The 22104-nt window shown below is 47.5% G+C and overlaps 2 protein-coding genes across 3 annotated transcripts in view; both read left to right on the top strand.

Moving 5' to 3' along the window:
• Positions 1–1173: 1173 nt before the first annotated feature.
• MEIKIN (meiotic kinetochore factor) lies at positions 1174–9511 on the top strand. The gene is made up of 13 exons (XM_061347566.1): positions 1174–1339; positions 1908–1995; positions 2198–2276; positions 2851–2911; positions 3679–3822; positions 4166–4285; positions 4504–4543; positions 5756–5817; positions 6567–6661; positions 6984–7157; positions 7490–7573; positions 7721–7844; positions 9262–9511. The coding sequence occupies exons 1-13, from the start codon at positions 1174–1176 to the stop codon at positions 9306–9308; spliced, it is 1284 nt and encodes a 427-aa protein (XP_061203550.1). The 3' UTR covers positions 9309–9511.
• A 3094-nt stretch (positions 9512–12605) lies between these two features.
• The window catches only part of FNIP1 (folliculin interacting protein 1), a 66799-nt gene continuing 57300 nt past the window's right edge, over positions 12606–22104 (top strand). For both annotated transcript variants that reach the window (XM_061347931.1, XM_061347915.1), the window contains exon 1: positions 12606–12823. In XM_061347931.1, the coding sequence (XP_061203915.1) occupies positions 12735–12823 (89 nt within the window). In that variant the 5' untranslated portion in view covers positions 12606–12734. The remainder of the gene's footprint in view (positions 12824–22104) is intronic.

The raw sequence follows: 22104 nt of genomic DNA, 5'->3' as shown, positions 1-22104 counted from the left end.
GATTGATTTTAGCAGTCTCAAACAAAAACGAGTTGTTGCAAAGTGCTCTGAAGATGCAGCAGTCTTTCTGTAATGGTTTCCTTTTTTTTTATTTCAGATCAATAATAATGTAACCAAATGTATATGCTTGTTTAATATGAATTGACAATTGGGAATGCATAGTATTTTTTCAGACTATGTGTCTAAAACAATAAAGTTTAAAAGCATTTGGTCTCTACTCCAGTGTTTGCATATGCTTGCACCTCACCCTTCAAATGAAGTCTAGCGATGCCATAGAGTTATCTCAGAAGCCATGAGATAAACTGTATAAACTTCTGCTGAAGGATGGGATCTGACAGGTAAGGGGAATATAACATCCATGATTTCTATTGCAGGGCGTAGGATCAGAAAACCCATCTGTTGGCACATCTGTTAGTGATAACCAGTGACAGGGAGGGGGCATGCACTGCACCCTGCGTGCCTGGAGCTTTCCTGCAGCCCCTTTAGGCACTGGAGCTGCTCTCAGGTCTCCCCTTCAGGAGCCTTCTCTTCTCCAGGCTGCCCCAGCCCAGCTCTCTCAGCCTGGCTCCAGAGCAGAGCTGCTCCAGCCCTCGCAGCATCCCCATGGCCTCCTCTGGACTCGCTCCAACAGCTCCAGGTCCCTCTTGTGCTGCTCCCCTAGGTCTGGATCAGGGCTGCAGGGGGAGGTCCCCTCCCTGAGCTGCTGCTCACGCTCTGCGGGTGCAGCCCCCGGAGCTTCTCGTCGACCAACACCCCAATGTCCTCTTCAGGCTCCTCCATCCAGTTTTCCCCAGCCCGTTTGCGCTTGGCCTTGATGAGCTCCCTGAGCTTCAGGGCTCAAAACAACGAAGCTCACGTTCTAATCAACACAAACCCCACACCAGCCGCGTTTAACGCCCAGGCACGAGCCCCGTTCCCTCCCTTTCCCCTCCCAAACGGCTCCGGCCGGGCCGAGCCCCCCCGAGCATCACCCGCGCCCCTCGGCCGCTCCGCCCGGCGCCGCGAGGAGGTGGCGCCGCCTGCTGCCTGCCGTGGGTACCGCGGCCCCGCGCCGCGCATGCGCGCTGGGGGCGTGGGGCGCCGGTTGCAGCTGTTAAGGAGCCGGTGCTCGCCCCTTGCGGTCATTCCGGTCCTCGCCCGGTTCTGAGCGGCTGCCGGCGGACGCGGCCCGCGATGGAGCGGCTCCGCTACGGGAAGGCACGGCGGAAGAAGCGGCACTTGTCCCCGCTGCCGGGGGCGGCCTTGCTGCCGGGCGGAGCCGTCGGCCTGGCCGATGCCTCCCAGCGGTGCCGGCGGCGCCTCTTCGACAGCGGGAGCCCCCGCGGGCCGAAGCCCGGCTGTAAGCGCTTCACCGGCGGGGAGGAGGCTGGGTGCGGGGACGGCCTCGTAGTGCGGGTGGTTTCGTGGCGCTCTGAGCGGTGGGTACGGATGGCGGGCACATTAAGCCTCCCTCCGGGGAAGGTTCATGTCAATAGCAGCGTTATGTTGCTTCGGCATTCCATAGCGTCATCCCATAGCTGCTCCTGGGAGAGGTTGGGAAGAGGTTTCTTGAGATCCGTGTCCTTTGCAGCGTGGAGAAAGCAGGAGCTGATGCGGAAAAGAGACCGTTCCCTCTGCTTATCTGTTGGTAATGAAAAGGGTTTTCATAAAGGTCACTTTCAAGGTGTTTGTGCTTTTCTTTCCTTTTAATTCAATAGGTTTCTAAAGCACCTGGACTGTATCTTGGAGCCTGGTTGTTGGTTTGGGTTTGGTTTGTCTTGCTGCTGGAAAAAAGCTTGGGTAAAAGTAAAGCAGATTCAGCATTTGTAGTGCTTGTGATGGGCATGGAAGAGGGGAACAGCTAAAGGTGCCCTATTAGAAATCATCATCCACTAAAATCACTGAACTCAATACTTCTTCTTCTCCAGACCTGAAGAGAAAGTCCCGTGTGAAAACCCTCCCCAAAATTACAGAAAACCTTGAAGTCGCCCAAGTGAGAGATTTGTGCAACCTAAGGTCTGTTGGAGCTCACTCAGACACACCATTATTAACACCAGCTGCATGCTTACATTGCCTTGCCTGTATGAGAGGCTTGTGGGAGTGTGAACTCTCTGTAAAGGGAGGGTTTTCAGACTGTTTGTTGCACCTCCTAAAGTGATGTTGTAGTTTCTGTAGCGTAGCTCCGTGTATTGAGCTTAGCTCTGTTCTTCAACTGCAGCAATCAAGTGAATGTCAAAGAAAAAACAGACCTGGATACAAGAGAAGAGGCAGCTGAAGAAAGCACTGTACCGCTGAAGGTGAGCATCCTGCCTTGCGCTTTATCTGCAAGTAACTTATGCAGAATAAGTAAAAGACATGTGACATGTTAAATTCTTTCTCTCATCAAGCAGAGATGAATTATATTCGTGTGTGATGAATGTTTCAGGGTGAACTTGGTCCTGTATCTTGGTGATATTTGCTTGTGGCTTTGGCCAGAATAAAAGTGGTTGGAGCTATTGGTAACATGGGAAAACACAAACCTAATTATCCTTAATGAGGACAGGCTGTAGCAGTTGTGTTGTGTGGCAGATACTTCATTAGAATGTGATTCCAGGGAATTGCTTGCTCCTAGTTCAGACACAGACCTTTGGCGAGTTACTGTTGTGCTCTTCCTCATGTTACTAAAACTGGAACAAAGTGAGGTGACTGAGTGGAGCTGTTACAGGAGCGTCAATACTGCAGTGGCAAGAAAATAGTTCACCAGGGGTATTTGAACTGAAATCTGCTACAGCAGAAGGCTGAAATGATACTGCTACGAAATAACTGTTTTCTTGATAACACAGGCTTTTATTTGGAGCCCACCAGTTGTTTACATTGGGTATTTAATTTTAGGAGTCCCTGACAATCAACAATGAAAGTAAAGACAGTTTGAAAAATGATGACGTGACTTCAAGTGAGTATAATGGCAATGCATTGTATTATTAAATAGATTTCTATATTTGTATAAACCTAAATGTAACATTCATTATATATATTTAATTATATGTCTATAAAAGCACTGGTGTGCTGTTCCTGCACTGATTCAAACTGTGTGATGTTAGAAGGTAAAGGTTTTGAGAACACTGGCTGGACTTCTGCTTCTTGTTGTGGCATGTGGCTTAGAATCATAGAATAGAATCACAGAATGGTTTGGGTTTGAAAGGACCTTAAAGCTCCTCCAGTTCCAACCCCCCTGCCATGGCCAGAGACATGAATTGATTGTAGGCAGCACAAGCAGGATGGGAGGCTCACAAGACTTGAGACTTGAGCCCAACCTGCTGAAAACCACATGATCCTGGTTTAGTATTGACAGAACTAATTGTGGCCATGACTTCTTTAATTTACTCAAACCTGCATTTTTAAAAGCTTATGCCTGAATAGGTTGTCCTTCTGAAAATAGATCAGCCTAAGAGTAGCCTGATCAGAAGGTAAATTCTTCAGGTATTTCGAGCGAGCTTTGCACAAGGAAGATGTCTTCTGTTAGCTTATGGCAGTGTAAACTGGGCTTCAGGATGCCCTTTGTTCATTTGCTTCTTCAGCTGTACTATGAATCAGTATAAGAAACTGACTTGACAATGTCATTAGAGGAATGAATCTTATGTAAGGAAATCTTGGTGGTTTGTACAAGATGGGACTTGTTCTTTTTTTTTTTTTATAGCAGCCTGTTGTGTCTGTCTCTAGGTACAGGAATGACTCTTCCCACAGGCGTTACAACCTGTTTCCTAGAGTGTTTAGATGTAGATTCAACTGTAGATTATAACGCAGGTGCTAGTGACAACCTGAACAGTTGCCCGTCCCCTGAAATATTCAGAGACGATGATTCAGGTGAGACTTCTGGGTCTTTGAGCTTTATTTGATGTAGAAAACGATGTGGGGGGACTTCCTATAACAGAAACACTAGTGGCCTCTCCTAGTGTGACTCGCCAGGTCAGATCTTTGTTATAAGCCAACCTTTGTTTAACATGGGATGGGATGTGTATACTTGGGTCCTCCAATCTGGTGTGCATGAAGTGTAATTTGAAGCATACCGTAAGCTTTAAGTAGTCACTGTTGACACAAGCTGCTTATTGAGGGTGACCAACAAATCTGCTTGGAGTCAAACACCTCCAAATTAATAACTCAATGAACTTCAACATAAGAATCTTGCACTTACATCTTTTATGTCCAGAAAGAAGTCATTTTCACACTGAGGACTTCAGCAAGTACAAGAACTCCACTCTCCTGGACTGCAGCAAAGCAGTGGCCATAGATAAGATGCCACAGATCACACATCTGTCAGCAATATTAGGTAACTCTTTTCTACAATGCTTCAGAATACATACCCAAACAAATCTCACTCCAGTGCAAGAAACTTGTATTAAATATGTAATGATTCTGCAAAATAGGGACCAGCTCCCTGCTAGTGGTCTGTGTTTGCTTCTAATATTTTGCTTTGCTATTCGGTGTGTGCTAAAACATTGTCTGCTTGGCTGTTTCTTTTAAAGTTTAGCTTTTGTGTTTTTCTAGAACCTGTACTGGAGGATTTTCAAGGCCAGGGCACTAGAAGGTAATCTGCAAAACAGGCTCTTTAACGCACCAAAATGTTCAGGTTTTTCTCTTTTGAATACTATTTCAAAGAAAGGCCCCTATGATTAAGCCTCTGATCCTACAAATGATTCTGTTGAGTTTTAGCTACTTGTGTCCTCACTAACTTTGAAATCGGTGCATGAAGCCAGGTAAGAGTTTGCCTTAGAAGCTTTTGTTTTGGTCTCGCAGATGTAGGGAAATCAGTGTAAGAAAACTTAGTGAAAGATTTTATGGAAGATTTTATGGTGAGATTTATTTACAGAATCCCCAGATAAGTTCCTTTTATCCCATTGCTCTTCTGCTGTCAGATTTATTCAGTCACAAGCAGCAAGATGTGTGTGCCCAGGTCTGGCCAGGATTGCCCCTGCAGTGCAAGTATGAAGGGTACCTGTTGTCAGGTCCTTGTTAACCCTCTGGTGTTCTGTGCTTGCCCAGGACAAAATTAGGTCTTGGGCAGATTTTTTCTGCTCTTTGCTCCTTTGCTTCAGAATCTTGCTTGACTCCAGCCTTCATTAACCTTGGACCAGGTTGCTGCCTGCTGTCAGGTTTTTTATTCAGAGGACATGTCTACCAGAAGGAGAGTATGGTGTATGCGATAGCTGTGACCCTGTTGCCACCCTCCTGTTGTTAGGATGCCAGGTTTCCTGTTGACAAGTCATCTGTGGTGTGGTTTTATCACAGCAAAGGGTCTTCTACACTTGGCCTTGTCACACTGTTGCTGTCAGGTCCTGATATTAAAACCTGAGTGTTTTTATAGCAACAGTATCATATCTTGTAACCCTTGTACTGCTGTTTCCAGTCTTCCATGCAAACATTTCCATTCATAACACATTTATACCAATACTAATGTTACAGATCTCTATGCAATTCAATCTGAATTTTCTTGTGAACCTAATTTTCCCCTGCATGTTCCTCAAACATGTTTTGTCCTAATGTGCTTCAGTGCTGAATACTTTAGTGAATGTGTCTGAAATACCACGTATCTTCAGAATAAGCTGTGTGACTTGAGGATAAACTTCAAATAACTGTAAAGTGTGAGGAAGTACCTCCATAACAATATTTTTACAACTAAGCTGTATCTCTTTTCAGGCTGTATTTTCCTATGATTTCCTTACACATTGGGGTTTTTTTCTGAATGTTAATATTCACTCAGATTAGTTGTTGACTTTATTTCTTCTTCCTCCTCTCCTAGAAAGAGACCACCAAATTTCCAATATAGCTCTTCAGCACTGAGTGTTTCAACTACTCTGGCAGGTAAAATGTGACCTGAAGCAGTTGCAGTAGCTGTGAGACAACAGAATATTCTACCCCAACTGAAATGATAGCAAAATACCAGAGCAGGATTCCACTGGGTCATTTGTCCCCTTGGCACAGGCTAAGCTCAGCTGTGTGTAGAAGGGAAAGTGTGAATTGAAAGTCTTCCCTGTAAGTAAGACTTGGCTCTAATTAATGTGTTAAGAACAAAAAAAGGCCCAAACTCTGCATTTTTTCCATTGGATCACTTGTGATGCTCAATGCAAATTAACATTTCTTATTTAACTTATCCAGGAGCAGAACTGTATCATGCTTCTTACTTGAACTTAATTCAGCTTCCCAAGTAGTGTGAGGAGTCCCTCATGTAACTACAGTTCTGAACTGTGACTGATGCAATTCTGGCTGTGGCCCAGGTACCACGTAATTTGTCCCTGCTTAATCTGGACTGTAATAGCAGCTGAAGTTGCCACTGGCACAGGCTGCTATGATTATGTAGCTCCTCTGCTTCCACAGTACGTGTGTCCAGCAGTAAATAGCCAGCTGAACATAAGATTGATAAGGAAGGGGAGGGGAGTAAAGTAACTCTGTTGGCAGGGAGAGGGAGATGAGGATTATATTGAAGGGAGGAAGTGTGTTTGCAGGGGTGGCTTTGGAATGTTCCCTCTTTGAAAACCATCCTGTAAGATACGTGTTGGAGTAGCTGTGGGTTTTGTCTCAAAGTTAATTCATTTGTTGGAAATTTATCACAGGGAAAAAAGTCTGTAGAATTACAGCTGCAAGAGAGAGAACTCCGGTCCTAAAAACTGGTATGCACCATCCTCCACCGTTAGGACCAGAAAGAAAGGTGAAAGATCCTTAATAAATCAGCTAGGTTGTGGCACAGATGACTTGCTCCTTCCTTGTAGAGGTGGAAACTCCACCTGGAAATGTAGCATTTCCCTGGAACCCATTTCACCCACAGAGGGTGAAGATGTAGCTTGCTTCTCCCTCTGGACAGCAGTAATAATCATGGGTACCCCTGAGCTCACTATCTATCAGACTGACTGTGTCAGTGGTACTGAATCAGTTGTGTAGAGCTTGAGGATGAATGGGACTCTCTTTATTAGTGCTTACCAGACCACAGAGATTCACTTTCTAACGCAAGATGTAATTATTTCACCCTTTAGCCTGACACTCAAACTGCTAAACCCAAAAGGCTGAAGTGTAAGAAACAAGAGAAAACTACAGTCGAAGAAGCTGCATCATTGTTCACTCAGGTTGATGTGCCAGCAAACACGTCAGCCAGATCAGCGGGGCTGACTGCAGAAGAGCTGCCAGCCAAACAGGCAGATGCTGTGGTGGTAAGTGTCCCCCCTGCACCCTGCTCATGAGCAAAAGGCACAACATGGAAGTGAGAGCTGTGAGTCGTCACAAGAATCAAATATGAGAAGCAGTAGGAGGTGCTTTATCCCCTAGTTGGGAAGGGGACCCGAGAAGTGTGTGTTCTGTCCTGCGGTAAACTCAGTTTGGAGAGCTTAAGTGAATGACAGGAATTGGGAATTGAAACCCAAAGAACTATTAGTGATTCTAAATGAAGTTGTTATAAATAGTAGTATGTACATGGGGAATGCTGGAGGACTAAAACCGCAGAGAATTTGAAACTAACACTGAATTCTTCTCTATTCTTGTTTAGCAAAGGAGTTCCAGGAGATTGCTGAACAAAGAGGAAAATAAAGCCTTAAGGAATCATGGTCGTGCTCAGCCTGCAGAGCTAGATGTGAGTGTGCACCCTGATACTCCTTTTTACTGATTAAAACCAAGCAAGTCTTCTGCCTGTCATCTCTTAATTTCCCTAGAAGAAAGCTAGAAGAGTATTTCTTCACTGGAAACAGCGGTGTGAATGAACTGTCATTTATCTTTTCAGCCTCCGTGTGCCAGACAAGAAATCTGCTCCATTGTTAGAACTTCACCATGCCAGAGGCCTCCCAGGCTTTTCCAAATCCCAGTTAGCTCAAAACCATTTTCCCTTCCCGAAGGAGTGCCTGAAGGTAAGAGCATACAGAAACAGGTCACTGGTGCTCACTGGCTATTTGAGGGTTTAAAGGTTGGGTTGTTTTCAAGTCTGAATATCTGGAAAACCACACGGCTAAAGAGTAAAAGACACTGAAAACTTCCAGTTTCTGACTTGTTCTCATACAGCAGTGCTTCCCTAACAAACTCCACTGATGTTTTCTCCTCTGAGGATCTTTAGTGTAGGAATTCATACAATCTGCCCATTTTATCAGCTAGATTAAGGCCAGGATGTGCCACAAGATAATTTTGGGAATATCTGCACCTCTTCAAGTTATTCCTAAGCACAGCTTTGAGCTTCACTGCTGGTATGGAGAATCCCTAGAAAAGATAACAGCTTATTTCATAAATTATTATCCTGTGCCTTATTTCTAGGGTGAATACGTCTGACTTGAGCTTTCAGTCCTTGGTGTGTTTCATATCTTGCTCAGCTGAATTCAGCTCTTTAGCACCCAGTATTTTCCCCCCCGAAAGTTGTTCAAATAATGGGGTGTATTTTTCTTTAGGGAGTACCAGGTTCTCTCTAAAGGTTTCTGTTCTTTTCCCCTGAGACCCTTAACAGAGGGGAAGCTCCTTTCTTCACTTCCTAGATTTTCATTAAACAGAAATGAGAACTGAACCAAACTATCTCTGCAACCAGAGGTAAAATCCCCTGATCTCTCTTGAAGTTTCTCGGTGCGCCACTGGATGGCGTATGTCTGCCTAAGTTTCAAGTAGTTCTTTTACAATGTCTGCAAGTTGTATTTGTCATTTATGCTGCTTTAGTTTAATGAAGTGATGCTGTATAGGCATAATAGCTTTCAAACATACTGAATATACACAAATTTTCGATGGAATTGCATGTCTTAGGTCCAGATACTCTCCCACTTCGTTACAGATTGAGTTACATACAGCAGCTAGAAAGCAGAGAAGTGCTTTTAAGTGTGTGCTTGTATTAATGACAATCATCTGATGCTTCTGTAGAGATCATGGATTAAGGGTGTTAAGCCGTGTGCCTAAGGGAATTGTGCTAATACAGAACATAGGTTGTACTTGGTAGGCAAGTGGATCTTGGAAATCAGCAAGTGGTGGTGCCAGAACAAGTTTGGGGTTGTTAATACTTTTCTAGAGGAGTCTGGGAATTGGGAATTAAACTGCAGAAAGGTGATGGTGGGGTTTTTATGCTGGAGATCTGATCAAGGAGTCTTTTGGATGAACCTCTTTTCCATTAATAGGGTACATATACTCAAAACCACCGTTGTCACTGGTAATTGACATACAAGATTCAGATTCCTCCAGCCAAATGAGAGCTGTCTGTTGAACATCCAGCCAGCTTGTCCAAACACCTTGCTCTTACAATCCAGAATGTGTCCCTTGCTGATAGTATTTAACTTGCCACCTTTCCCCCCCCCTCAGATGTTATTACGAGTACCAAAAACTGGATCTACTGTAAACGCAGATGAGGCTTCTGGGTTTCAGCAGGATTCAATAGAAGAAAACACTGTCTGCTGCTGTGGAAAGAGGTGAAACAGAACTACAAATCAGTAATTAATGGCCCTATTTTCTTGGCCATATACATTGTTTGAATTTAGTAGAATGCTTTGCAGTAAGCTTGTAAATACCTGACTCAGTCACTTCACATTAAATTATTTTGTACAAGCAACTACATCTTATTCTGGGCATTGTTCTGTAAGGACTCCATAAAGATAGTTCTTAAGTTCATTTAGATTTTACAAACGTGTGACTCGGGAAGAGCGGAACACACTGTATTCATGGAATTAATTCTGCCTCTTGCTCTGTTGCTGCTCTAGACATATCCACTGTCATACTGCAGTCCTTCCCATTTCATCGTGGTTCTTTTGTAGTGTCACCCACCTCAGTCACTGTTTCCTCTAGTGGCTTCAGATTTGTGCAGAGGAAATAGGTGCCTTACATGAATACAAGGGTAGAAAAACCTTTTTTGTAGCTAAACTATCTCAAGAGGAGGATATTGGCATTCTGGAGTTTCAGGTTACTGTTTCAGGCTGTGTGGCACATAGGTTGGATTTCCAGTGTTTCCAGTTCAGCTCATGGATTGTTAATCCATAAACGTTGCTCTTCACCAGTGTGCCGAATGCTTCTGGAAACACTGACAAGAACACAGTTAGGCTAAAGTAATCTTGATCCCTGCAGCATTCTCACCACAACACCCCTTACTCAGACCCTTTTGTGCACATAAAGGAAGTTTTTCAGGGTTTTCACATGATATCATGGCTTTCCAAGCCTCTCAAAGTCTGTTTCTCAGTATGATCACCCAGAGTATTCACGCCCTGGACAACAGTTCTCTATTTCCAGAAAGAGCATGCTGAGCAGATGTCTAAAATCCACAGCTTTACTTACTTTGACTATGTCTGAAAACACCTGTGATAGTTCAGACCCTGATCCTTTTCCCATTACTCTTAGCTAGAAGGAAGTGCCAATAAATGCTGCTAGATTAGCTTATGAGCAAGTGTTGTATAAACACTGTGTATGGCTTAAGGTTAAAAATGATGCCATTACGTTGTTTTTCCTTTCAGCATTAGCAGCATGAGTTCTGCCAATAACTCCTTGGGGTCCTCTGGGGTTTGCTTCTCATTATCAATAGCCTTGCTCTTACAAATACTGAGCCATGGGTAATGATGCAAGAATCTAGAGCCCCTGGGAGGCAGAGGTGAGCTCCTCCATGTAGCTTTAAGTAAAATTGCAAGTTATGTATCGGGTAAGTTGTGATTGTGATGATTGCTTGAGTAGAGGATGGTCCAGAATAAAAGGGCTGTTTTGTTGTAAGGGTATTGTAGGAGTGCCAGGAAAACCCCCTTCTTTTGCCCCAAACCATTTTGTAGTTTCTTTACAAGAACCAGACTAATATGGACAAACTAATTGGGAGAGTGACAGAGAGGAAAATGCAGCCCGTACCTGGGGAACTGGTTGTAGCCTGAATATTGCCGAGTTACGCTTTTGTTTCTCTTGATGCGAGGAGGCTGTACAGGAGGACAGAAGTATCATGAACCATAATCTGCCTTGTCCTTCCATTCAGTTATGAAAGCGCTGCTCCTTATTGCCATCTTTTGTCTGACTCTTGGAGAAAGTGTAATTACCCACCAGGCCAGCTCCCTGCCCCAGGGAAGGCCATTTAATTCATTCTGAGGCCGCAACAATATCTGCTCTTGTTCTGCTTTTCTCCAAGGGAAGGCATTTTCCCATGGTTTGGTTTTAAACTGAAGAATGACCACATCAGATTTCATTCAGAGTGGAAACAGGCTCTTCCATATTAGTGGATAAAGGTTATGGGTCACAGCCGGTTCATGGGTAGCACAGAAGAGCTTATTTTTGCCATGATGCAGGGGAGAAACATGCTCGGTGTCTGCAGGGCTGCTCAGCACAGCCTGGATGTGCTGAAGTCTGAATGGGATCACTCACAGTGAGTTAGTCCATGCAGCAACTCAGGTACTGTTCATCACTAGTGTGTTTAGTGAATTAAAAACCCTCTGTAAGAGGTTTTTCATTAACACTGTTCAGTTGGGTTTATCCTCTCAAGTGTATTTCTAGGAGATTTTTAAGTGCTTGGAGACAATGAAAGATGCTCGCTTCTCCCAGTGGAGCACTATAGGGTGGATGTGGTAGCTGGTGGAGGGGAAAGACCAGACATGGAAGTGGTTCTGTTGCAGTTCCTCACTTCTAAATACCGAAGGAAGAGATGTGGGGCCAAGGCAATGTGCACTGAATGGTCACTTCAGTTAAACCTCATGCTCTCGGTACAGGCAGGAAGATTTATCTATAGGGAGGCTATTGTGAGGAATCATTAGATAGATGTTACGCACTAAATTACGCCTTTTAAAAATCATCTGCTTAATTTAATCTTACATCATGTTGTTTTAGTTCCATTCCAGTTTCTAGGGAAAGCAGATGAGTCACTTTTGTTAGTTCTTAATTAAACTTTCTAGTAGTGTTGCATCTGAACAGTAAGACACTGAAGGAGGCTTTGCTGTGACCAGTGCTTCCATTTCATTTAAGCATTCACCAATAAAGAGTTTTGCAGAAATCCATGGATCCTTTTGATATTACAACATCTGTCACCCTTTTTTTAGCTCGTGTGTTTGCTCTGGGGTCACCTGCAGGGTTTAACGTCCCCAGTGCTGTGTTCCGGGTGCATGTTTGGTTTGCAAGGATGGTTTTCTGCATGCAAACACCTCCTGTGTGGGTTGTGGATGGGGTGCATCTGTGCTGTGCTGGTTCTGTCACCGCTTCACGCACACGGGAGGAAGGAGCGGGGCAGGAGCTGGATTGTCTGGGACACAATCAGCCACCCTCCTGCGCTGCGTCCCCGCAGGAGAGGACCGGAAAGCGGAGCCGAGCAGGACTTGGCGCCTGCCTCTTGACCTCACCTCGCCTCTCTGCTGCGTCTGCCTCCAGCTTCCCTCGGAGGGAGGAAAACAACAGCGCCGCGTTATCACCGCCCCTCGGGGAACACCCCGGCCCCGGCCCTGCCCCTGCCGTGCGCGCCCGGCTCCCACCGCGGACCGGGGCAGCTGCCGCGCGTCCCCGCACCCCCCCCTCCGGACGCGGTGGTTGCGGCCGCAGGAGCTGGAGCGGACCCCGCGGGGTTGTTCCCACCGTGGTGGTGGTGGAGGGGAGCTCGGCTGCGGCTCCGGCTCCCCCCGCGGGGCCGCCGCTCCCGGCCCGCCCCGCCGGCCCGCCCCTCCCCTCCCCTCCCCTCCCCTCCCCTCCCGGCAGCGGCGGGTGACTAATGTCTGTCATATGACTGTGACACCGAATGGAGTCGGGCGGGCGGAACTAGCCGCGGCGAGGGGACGGCGCTGCGCGGAGCCCAGCGCCTCGGCTGCCGGGGGCAGCGGCGGCGGAGCCCCAAGATGCCGCCCACCCTGTTCCAGAAGCTCTTCAACAAGAAGCACGGGCTCATTTCCCCGGCCAGGGACGCCCGGGACGATTGTGTCTTCAGGTAACCGAGCGCGGGGCCGCCCTCCTCCCTTCACCCGAACTTCGCCGCCGAGTTCCCTGCCCCGTTCCCCGCGGCTCCGCCGCTCTCCTCACCCCCCGGGCGCTCTGAGCGGGCCCGGTTCGCGGCCCCGGTTCTGGCCCCTCAGGCGGGCTCTGGGCGGGAGCTTTCCCCCTCTTGGGGCCGCCACGTCGGGGCCGCCTCTCCTCAAGCCTGGGCCGTGCTCCCCCCCTTCCTTCACGCCGCTGCCTCCCCTCAGCGCGGCCCCCGGTGCGGAGCGGGGCTCAGCCCCGGCCCGGCGCCGCCTTCCTGCGCGGTTCGCCCGGTCGCGACCAGCGGCGGTCCCCGCTCCAGGAGCGGGTGTGGGGCCCCGGCCCCCCGCGGCTCGCTCCGGGGATGCTGCGGGCCGGGGCAAGGCGCCATTCCGCCTGGATCCCCTGCGAGCAGCCTCGGGAACGTGGAGGAATGGGGGGGGGAACGTGAAGTTCTGGCCGCTGCCGGGAGAGGGGAAGGGTTTCTGGTGGAATTCGTCGTGTTTGAACCGCGGCAGAACTGGATCGGCCGAGAGGTGCCGAGCACAGCGCGGGGGGCAGGAGCAGGAGCCCTGAACCCGCGTAGGGGGGGCCTCGGAGAGGACCCAGACCTTCCCCATAGGGTGTCTGTGGGGTCCCAACCCCTGCCCCTTGGATGTCTGAGGGGTTCCGAACCCTGTCTCTGGTGTCCCAAACCCTCCTTTGTGTGCATCTTTGGGGTCCCAAACCCCATGGACAGGGTGGCCCCAGTTCGTGGAGCTGCATAGGGCTTGGTGCAGGGAGCGGCTCCCCTCTGTTTTGTGCTCAGAGGCCTGCAAATGGGCTTCCTGGGGGTTCATTTTCTTAGGAGCAGGTAGTTTTGTGTCTGTAAGATGAGTGTTGTTCCATGAGTGGGTTGTGCCTAGAGCCGTGCAGCCCCGGTCCTGGCTGGCGTGGGGAGGAGGCAGCCTGCAGAGATCACTGGGTGCAAATACAATGTGCTTCATTGGTAAAGAGTTTTGGGCTGCTTGAAATGCTTCAGACAGGGTGGCAAAGCTCTCCTCCCACCTGCCCTCTTTCAGTGTGTTACCTGCAAATGATCAATCAGTGCTTGGGTTGATGTAAGGGGAGTTCTCTGGCTCGTGTGGCTTAATTTTGTGTGGTGGGATGTTCCTTCTAACTGCAGTGGTGTAATCATGGAATACCAGGTTGGAAGAGACCTCGAGGATTATCTGGTCCAACCTTTAAGCTGAGCAGTTCAGGTGGTTCATGGTGTATCTGCAGTGATTTCAGCATCATGGTTTTCACAGGGTATATTGATGGGTCTCTTAAGTCCTTATGGAATCAGGACACGCTCCCAGGCAGTACCTAAAGTGCTTTTAGCTGTTGGCAAACACCTTGTATAGACACTGCTCACAGCTGCTCACGCACCTCTCTGCTGTGTCCTGTCAATGTGGTTCCTGTTTTAACGGTCTTTTTTAAGAGACAAAACCATTTTAAGCATGTGTCTTTCATTTTCTAAGTCAGCTGAACAACTGGGGTGAGCCCCTTGGTGGGGAAGGGGTGTGAGGGCTGCTTTGTACAATTGCCTTGCCTCTTCCCTTAGTGATGGGTTTATGAGGAGATTGTGTGGATTCAACATCTGTAGTGCACACCCTGGGGCAGAAATACAGGGATCAAGGCTGTGTTGAAGGGAGTGATAGTGAGTGCTTGGCAGGGTCTCTTCTTCCCTCTTCACCTGCATCCTCCTGCACCAGACTGGGTGTGAAATCCAAATAAAATGTCGCTGGAAGAGGGGAGATAGAGATGAGCTCTGAGGCAGAAGCTCTTCTCTGTGAGGGTGCTGAGGCCCTGGAATGGGTTGAACAGAGAAGCTGTGGCTGCCCCATCCCTGGCAGTGCTCAAGGCCAGGTTGGACACAGGGGCTTGGAGCAATCTGAGCTTTAAGGTCTCTTCCAACCCAGACCTTTCTGTGCTTCCCTGCCTGCTCTTCCCTCCTCCGTGCATGTAGCGCTGTTTCACTTCCTGATGTGAGCTGTGATTTTGCAGTTCTTTGGATGGTTTTGCAGACCCACAGGTATAAAACCCCCCGGGGAGGCTGATGGCTCCTTGGCAGAGGCTCTTGGGATGGGTGGGAGACCCTTCAGGAGCCAAATACTGTTTTCTGAAGACTAATACAGATGCCCCCTGGGCATGTTGCCTAAGGGCTGCTTTCGTTTTCCATTCAGGACTAAGTCTCCAGTTAATCCTCACTGTGTTTGGCCTTATCAGTTCCTGGTGGGACTTCTGGACAATACACAGGCCGTTATTTATTACAGCCGGGCCCTTGCAGACTGGGAACAAGCACTCTGGCTTTGCAGGCTGTTCTTGGTTCCGGTACACTTGAAGGCAACAGCCTCATCACTTACATTTGGGCAAGGTTATGTTTGTGGATTGATGTATTACTGTCTGGTTATATTCTAAATAACAGAATTATTCTGAGGGCTGTTATTTCTGTCCTCAGTTTTAAAGCTTTGTCCTCTTCCTGAGGAGAACAACCCTAAGGAATACATCCATTCTCTTGATGTATTTTGTGAATAATGTGCACTTGGACAGAAAGCCCAACTCCTCTGACAGTGACATTAGTAGAGCTGAGGACTTAAGGATGATTTTGATGCTTATTCTTTGACTGTGAATACATTTTACATGTTCATCAGGCTTACTGGGAAGCTTTACCAGGACACCAATTCTACTTAATCAGAGCTTATGATGCTGCAGAAATAAATGCTTTTCAGTGGAAACCTATTTTGTTTTGCTGTTGGTTTGTTTAGGGCTTTCCTTTTCCTGCCTGGAATCTCTTGTCTGTGCTGTCTGTGGAACTTGAGGAGTTTGGGTCTAACCAGACTGTGTAAAATCCGTCAGAGCTAGGTGCTGGAGACGTTAATGTTTTTATATATAAATATATAAAGTAAATGTATACAAATATAAAATGTTTGTATATTTATTTTCTATATATAAATAAACCCCCCCCCCCCCCCCCGTTTATTTTACAGCAGAAGCCTTAGGAAATCACAACAGATCCATTCTACATTAGTATTCCAGCTCTAGTTTAACTGGCAAGCCTGGCCCTGAGACAGAAACCTCTCGGTGCAGCTCAACATTCAAGGCTTCACTGGTAAAATCTGTTTAGAAGCAGCACAGAAACACCTGCAGGTATTCCAGGGAAGAGGCAAACCTTTCAGTTCCGAGGTGCAGGGTACCTGCTCTCTGCTGCAAATGCTCCTCACGTGAGTGGATTTCCCCTGAGGGTAACTTTTACTATAAATAGGAGCTCTTGGCCATGTTGTAGCATCTGGCACGGGTGCTGCTGGTGACAGCGCAGCCCAGGCTTGGGCTGGTATAGCTGGTAAGAATATGTGGTTTCAGGTCTGTTGTTTTCTGTGGTTCAGAATCAAAGTATTCCTGTTGCGAACAGCTTTATGTATTTTTATGTGAGCTGTCTGCTCTACCTGTCTGAACCGTCTGCCCGTTTCAAAGTAGCAGTTAAATGGGCCTTGTGCCATGATTTTCTCATCGATTTCCCTAGTAAAACAGAAACAATCTCATCAAAGCTTCCTTAAACTGAGCAGAAGCAGCCAAGCATTTCTGCAAAGTATTACGTGGTAAAATCTGATACCAGAGTTGTGGTCTTCAGAATAGGCTCAGTACTGAGCCGAAAGCTCAGTAAATCCTGACAGCTCTCAGGCTTTCTATCTTTGTTATGAAGATGTGTGGGCAGTATTTCCAGTGGCAAACACAGCTGTAGGGACTGCAGCAGGGGTTCTGCACGAGAGTGTGTCTGTTGAGGGAGTAATGGCCCTTGGAGCACTATTAACCTCCTGCAGAGAGAGAGGGATGGTCCTGTAATACTGGATTATGGGACTGGTACTTTTGGGGTTGCATGGATAAGGGAGGCTCAGTGGGATTTTCCATCTTATGTGTAAAGGTCAGGTATTTGTTCCCTTGCATCTCTAGACATGCTTCCCACCTAGCTGTGGGATAGAGGAGTTATTGATTAGCAGCTCTTTTTATGCTGCAGCTCAATAAAATTTCAATGTCATTTCAATATATATGTTTTTATATATATACACTTAACATATGTATTTTTATATATATGTATATTAATCTAGGGAGCTCTAAAGAGCCATCTTGCCCCCAGGGGCATTCCACTGGTGTTTGCAAACTGTTTTGATCCTGTGGAATCACCTGCTGTAGAGTTACAGCTGTGGGGTAATTGTTCAAGCTTGAAAGAACCCCTTCCAGTTTCGAGTCTTCCCTATGGTGTGGAGCTCCTTCAGGCACATTCTTCCTTTGGGGATTTGCTTTGGTTATATGGGTATTTCTGAGGAGGAGTGCAGGTTTCCAAGGGGGAAGATACGGGAATAGGTAACTTCAAGTGTTTTCTTCATTTATGGAGAAGGCCATTATCCTGGAAACATGAGGGTTTGGGGTCTTTCTATAGTGCATGCTGCTCTTTTATTAAGGGAGTAGTTTGCCAGGTTCCTGAGATAAGAAAGGCCTAAGGCTGGCTGCAAAGTGGTATTTCCTGAAGTGTGTCTAGGCATTGTCCCCCATCAGCCCAGGCTCTTTCTATTCTCCATGGCAGTGACTTTAAATGGTATCTTGAGATTTGTTTCTTTTCACATGCTTTTTGGCAGTGGGGTTCATCAAGGGAATTGCAGTAAACCTAGAGCTGGAAGTGGGTCACACACTACAAAGATGCTTCATGAGCCAGTTCTTCTGTAGAGCTATTGTTCTTGCATGGCAGAAATGCTGTGTGCTGTCGTGTAAAAGCATAAATGCTGCTCGAATCAGGAGCTAACTTCTTGAAATAAGCTGCAGACAGACTTGGAGACATTTAGGGATGTGCAGCTGGGGACTTTTTAAAGTGGAGGCTGGAGTAAGGTGAAGGAGGAACATGAAAGTTGTCTTGACATTGACTTTCCCAGTTCGAGTTTTACCCACATGAGTTCTTGGTAAGGTTTCACATTATTCTGAAGGCACTGGTGACGTGTGTGAGGTGGTGGTACAGGGGCTGCTTTGTGCTTCTCCCTCCTGTGCTCAGAGCAGGGGTTATGACCACAGGCTGCCCTGCTCTGTGAGATGCTGAAGGAGATCAGAGCCAACAACTGAAGTGCCAGATTCTTAGTGATAGAACCTTCAGCAGCAAACAGTGTCTCCCATTCCACCCAGCCCAAGGCTTTTCTATCGAAACCAACTGGTTTGTGTATAGACAAGGGAGGTAAACCCCTTCCCAAGCCCTGTTATCCTGGTGGGCAGCACAGCCAGGACATTCCTAAGCATGAGGCTCCTCAAAGCTGTTCCTCAAGGTGCCATCAGTGCCTCAGCCCAGCCTGACCGAGACCTGCTGTTAATGCAGTCGTGTGTTCTGATGTTTGTTCATATCTGGCCTTCTGCAACTCTATCACCAATAGCTGTAAAACACCTGGAATTTCATCACCTCCAAGCCTATCTTCAGAAGGAGCTTCAGCTGCTCTTCATTTTGCAATAGCTCCAGCTTTTCCTCTCTTCCACTTCTGTGATGAATCTAAAAAGCTTTTGTCGCTTAATTTTTTTAAGGCTCTTCGCATTCTTGAACATCAGAAATGTTCCTGTGTTTTTATTAAGCTCATTTTGGCCTTTTAATGTCCCCTAGGCTTTGTCTTTTATAGAAAAATCCATCTCTTCCGTAATATCTCTGCAAGAGTTTGGGTTTGGCTTTTTGGTTGCATTTGTTAGCTTGAGTGTAGCAGGTTTTTCACTCTGATTTATGTGCAGTTTTCTCTGTGGCTGTGATGACTTTGGCCTGTGTTTTGCAGTGTTTTGCTGTTCTCCAAAATACTGCTTTTTTGCCAAATTCTGCTGTGCATTTCCTGTCATCTGAGCTTTTATGTACCTTCCAAGTGCTTTCAGGCAGCTTTTGTCTTGGAAGCAGAGACCTACAAATCAATAGGTTCCAGTAAGCACCTCTGGAGCACAGGGAAGGTTTTGACAACTTCTCTCCAAGCCCTCCTTGACACCACTGTAGGTCTCCCAAGTGCTTCTCCAGGTAGGCACGTGCTAGAACATCCAGCATCTCCTTCAGAATGATATGTTAGATAAGGTGGTGCTGTGAGCTGGGTCTGTGCAGTGGCTGAAGGTGCTGCAGATCAGAGGGTCAGTGGTCCATATGGTGATACTTCTACTACCAGATACAAAGGAATTGCCTTGGATCAATGCCCTCATCATGCTTGGTGCATGCAATGCAAAGAATGACCAAATAATGTGAAAGCTGTTGTGACTACCTGATGTTGTGCCTTAGAAAACTGGCCTCTGCCCCGTTGGGAATACACCGTGCCAAGCCCTTGCTTTGCTTCAGCTTCTTCCCATGGAGCAGGGAATGTGAACAGTGCACTGGGAAAGCCCTCTGCTCGTTTGTTCCCTGCTCTTTTTGGAGGAGGCAGAGGTGCAGAATGAGCTAACACAAGTTAAGGGTCACCCTTACTGCCTTTCACACTGGCATCTCCCGTGGTGGTGACTTGAGGACTTGGCATCACGAGGCTGTGCTGCCCTTAGTGGACATCACGAGGTTGCTGCCTTCGACTTCCTCCCAGCCTGCGATACCGCTTCCTCCTCCTGGGATGGCACGGGTTGTGTGAGGATGCCTGCGGTCTCCTGCCTTGCTGAGCTGCCCTTGCAACAGCAGCTTTCTTGGTTCCCCTCTCAGCAGTTCAGCTCCTTCCTCTAAGTTACAGTCTTTCTGAGGAGAGGCTGGCTGAGTGAATCCCATGGTGCGTTTTTGCCCCTGGGATCTCTGCTGGTTGGGCCTTCAGGCCATGGTGCTGGTTTGGATCTTGCCAGCTGATCAGGTGAATCCTTTCATCTTCATTCTGAGTTTTGCTTGGTTCAGGGCCAGGTTGGACACAGGGGCTTGGAGCAAGCTGCTCCAGTGGAAGGGGTCCCTGCCCATGGTAGGGGTTGGAACTGGATGAGTTTTAAGGTCCCTTCCAACCCAAACCAGGCTGGGATTCAATGGTTTTGGGATTTCCAATTGTATGTGCCAGACAAGCAAATGTGGCAGTTTTCCCTCTGGAACGTGTGGATGTCTGCTGGCCTCTGAGACAGACCCTGCTCTGGTCCTTGTTCTGTGGAGACAGGGTGAGCTGGCCCATCATCTCCACTGTGGGAGAAGGAGAGTGGTGACTCCATGCCATGGTTTCTGCATGTCTGAAAATGTACAGGTGGGTGTGTTGGAGTAAAAATGGTTGTTTGCACTTGGGTTACACTAGCAAGTGTTGTAAGAAGGGGTTTCTGCAAACATAAGGGCGCTGGCTTTTCGCATTCTTCTCCAGTTGAGGTCGTGGGGTATGAAGATGTGCCAAGAGCCTGGTCTGTGTGTACCTGTTTGTTCAACGTGAGGGCTTCCCCTTCTCTCAAACAATCCCTCCCTTCGTTCTCTAGTGCCCAAAGGTGTGTTGACATGCCTCACATTGTAAACCTTGCTCTCTCGGGGCGGCCAGCTCCTCTGCTTGACTGCTGCATCGTCCTGCTTGTGTTTTCAAAGGACTTTATCCTTTGCTGTGTGCACCCTTCTGAGTTAGGGTATGCTGCTGGTGACAGCCTGGCCGGATTCAGGCTTCTGTTCCGGGATAAACCGGTCCAGTGCGACTCGGAGCCTGCAGCTGGTGTGGGGAGCCGGAGCCTGGCCCAACACTGGTGGTGACCCCTTCAGAAGCGCCGTTTGGGAGTGGAAAGTAATGCACACGGTGGTTTCGTGCTGGGAGGCTGCGCTCCCTCCTGTTGCTACATCTGGAGCAGGACGTCTGCAGGATCACATGGTAGTGAGTAACGTCGGGAAGAATGCAGAGCTCGGCTGCAGCAGCGAATCCACAGCCTGGTTGCGCTGGGCTTAGGAGCTGGCCAAGAGCACAGTGTGTCTCTGAGGGCCTGAAGAACGCTGTGGTGTAGATAAAGAATCTTAATCTATAAAGTATCTGCTGAGAGGGGGGGTTATGCCTATTAAAAACAGGAAGTCATTTTACTCATCTGTACATGACTTGCTAAGGCACCAGCTGCTTCACCTTGCACTGAGTAACAATTCACATATGGAATTACTCCTTGGAAAAACCCACATTTGCACAGAATCTGTCTGATCCCACTCTGCCTCGGGAATGTGACTGTGATGATCACGCTCGGAAGGGGCAGTTCCCTCAGTGGGACTGATCACTTGCTCCTAAAAATACATGCCCCCATGTATTCTGATCAGCGCCAAGTGTGAATAGTTATTGTGTAGTCTCTGTGTGGAAAAGGGTTGATTTATTGCTCCAACAATGCCCTGTGCTGTTGCTTGGTGCCCAACTGCAGGCTTTAATGGAGGTGATTCCACATGCTTGCGTCAGAAGCAGCACGGGCTCTCTCTGTTCTGACACCCATAGCTGCTGCAGACACCAGTGTTCACAGTGTGCTGCACCGCAGAGGAACTTGTTCAAACACGTGGATTGCAGCACACAATACTACACAGGCTACATAGAGGATATTAACAGTGCCTGTATGTAACATGCATTTGTGAGGACACTGTGTTTGTACAGAGTTTTGTCTCCTCTGAATAAGTAATTTCATAGCCCTTATGAGGTAATTACACTTTTGGACTTCAAGCAGTTTGACTACATGTAAAAGCTGGTTATTTTAAACAGCCTTGCCCCATGCTTCCAGGGTGATAATCTGGGTATCCTTCAGCTCTTATGTAGTAGCTGTTTGTGAAACTATAGCCTTGAAAGCAGCCCCTGGTTTGTATAGGTGAAGGACTCTGCAGTGGTGCCAGTGCTGCTCAGTAACAAGTAGCTCAGCTGTAGCTATCCCTGTCTCCTTCAGCCTGAGCCAGTGAACAACCCAGCAGTGCTGTGTGATGGGCTGTAGCACGAGTGCGGACGCAGGAGGCACCCTTTGCTGGAAGCAGCCATCCTGAAGTGTGGAAGTGATCCATCACACACTGCTCCTCCTGCTCTGTTTCTCCAGGATGTTTCCACAATGTTGTCAGCAGTGATGTTTGGTCTAAAATGACCAGAAGTGTTCAAGGCCAGGTTGAACACAGGGGCTTGGAGCAAGCTGCTCCAGTGGAAGGGGTCCCTGCCTGTGGCAGGGGTTGGAACTGGATGAGCTTTAAGGTCCCTTCCAGACCAAACCATTCCATGGTTCTATGAAAATACATCACAGAAACAATCCTATTTCCTTTACTATAGGTACTGTTTGTGCCCTGCGTGTTCATGGTACCCGATA

Source organism: Neopsephotus bourkii, unplaced genomic scaffold, assembly GCF_033783945.1.
Source record: "Neopsephotus bourkii isolate Nb327-2 ecotype Australia unplaced genomic scaffold, CSIRO-AGI_Nbou_v1 NB_52, whole genome shotgun sequence".
Classification (NCBI taxonomy): domain Eukaryota; kingdom Metazoa; phylum Chordata; class Aves; order Psittaciformes; family Psittacidae; genus Neopsephotus; species Neopsephotus bourkii.
Note: the sequence above shows the minus strand (reverse complement) of the source record. Positions and strands in the feature narration are given on the sequence as shown.

Bases quoted from the DNA above. Each gene is read 5' to 3' on its own strand.
- MEIKIN (XM_061347566.1), top strand. From the start codon at position 1,174: ATGGAGCGGCTCCGCTACGGGAAGGCACGGCGGAAGAAGCGGCACTTG. The intron at 6,662-6,983 runs GTGAAAGATCCT...TTCACCCTTTAG, and splicing joins CGTTAGGACCAGAAAGAAAG to CCTGACACTCAAACTGCTAA. The intron at 7,845-9,261 runs GTAAGAGCATAC...CCCCCCCCTCAG, and splicing joins TCCCGAAGGAGTGCCTGAAG to ATGTTATTACGAGTACCAAA.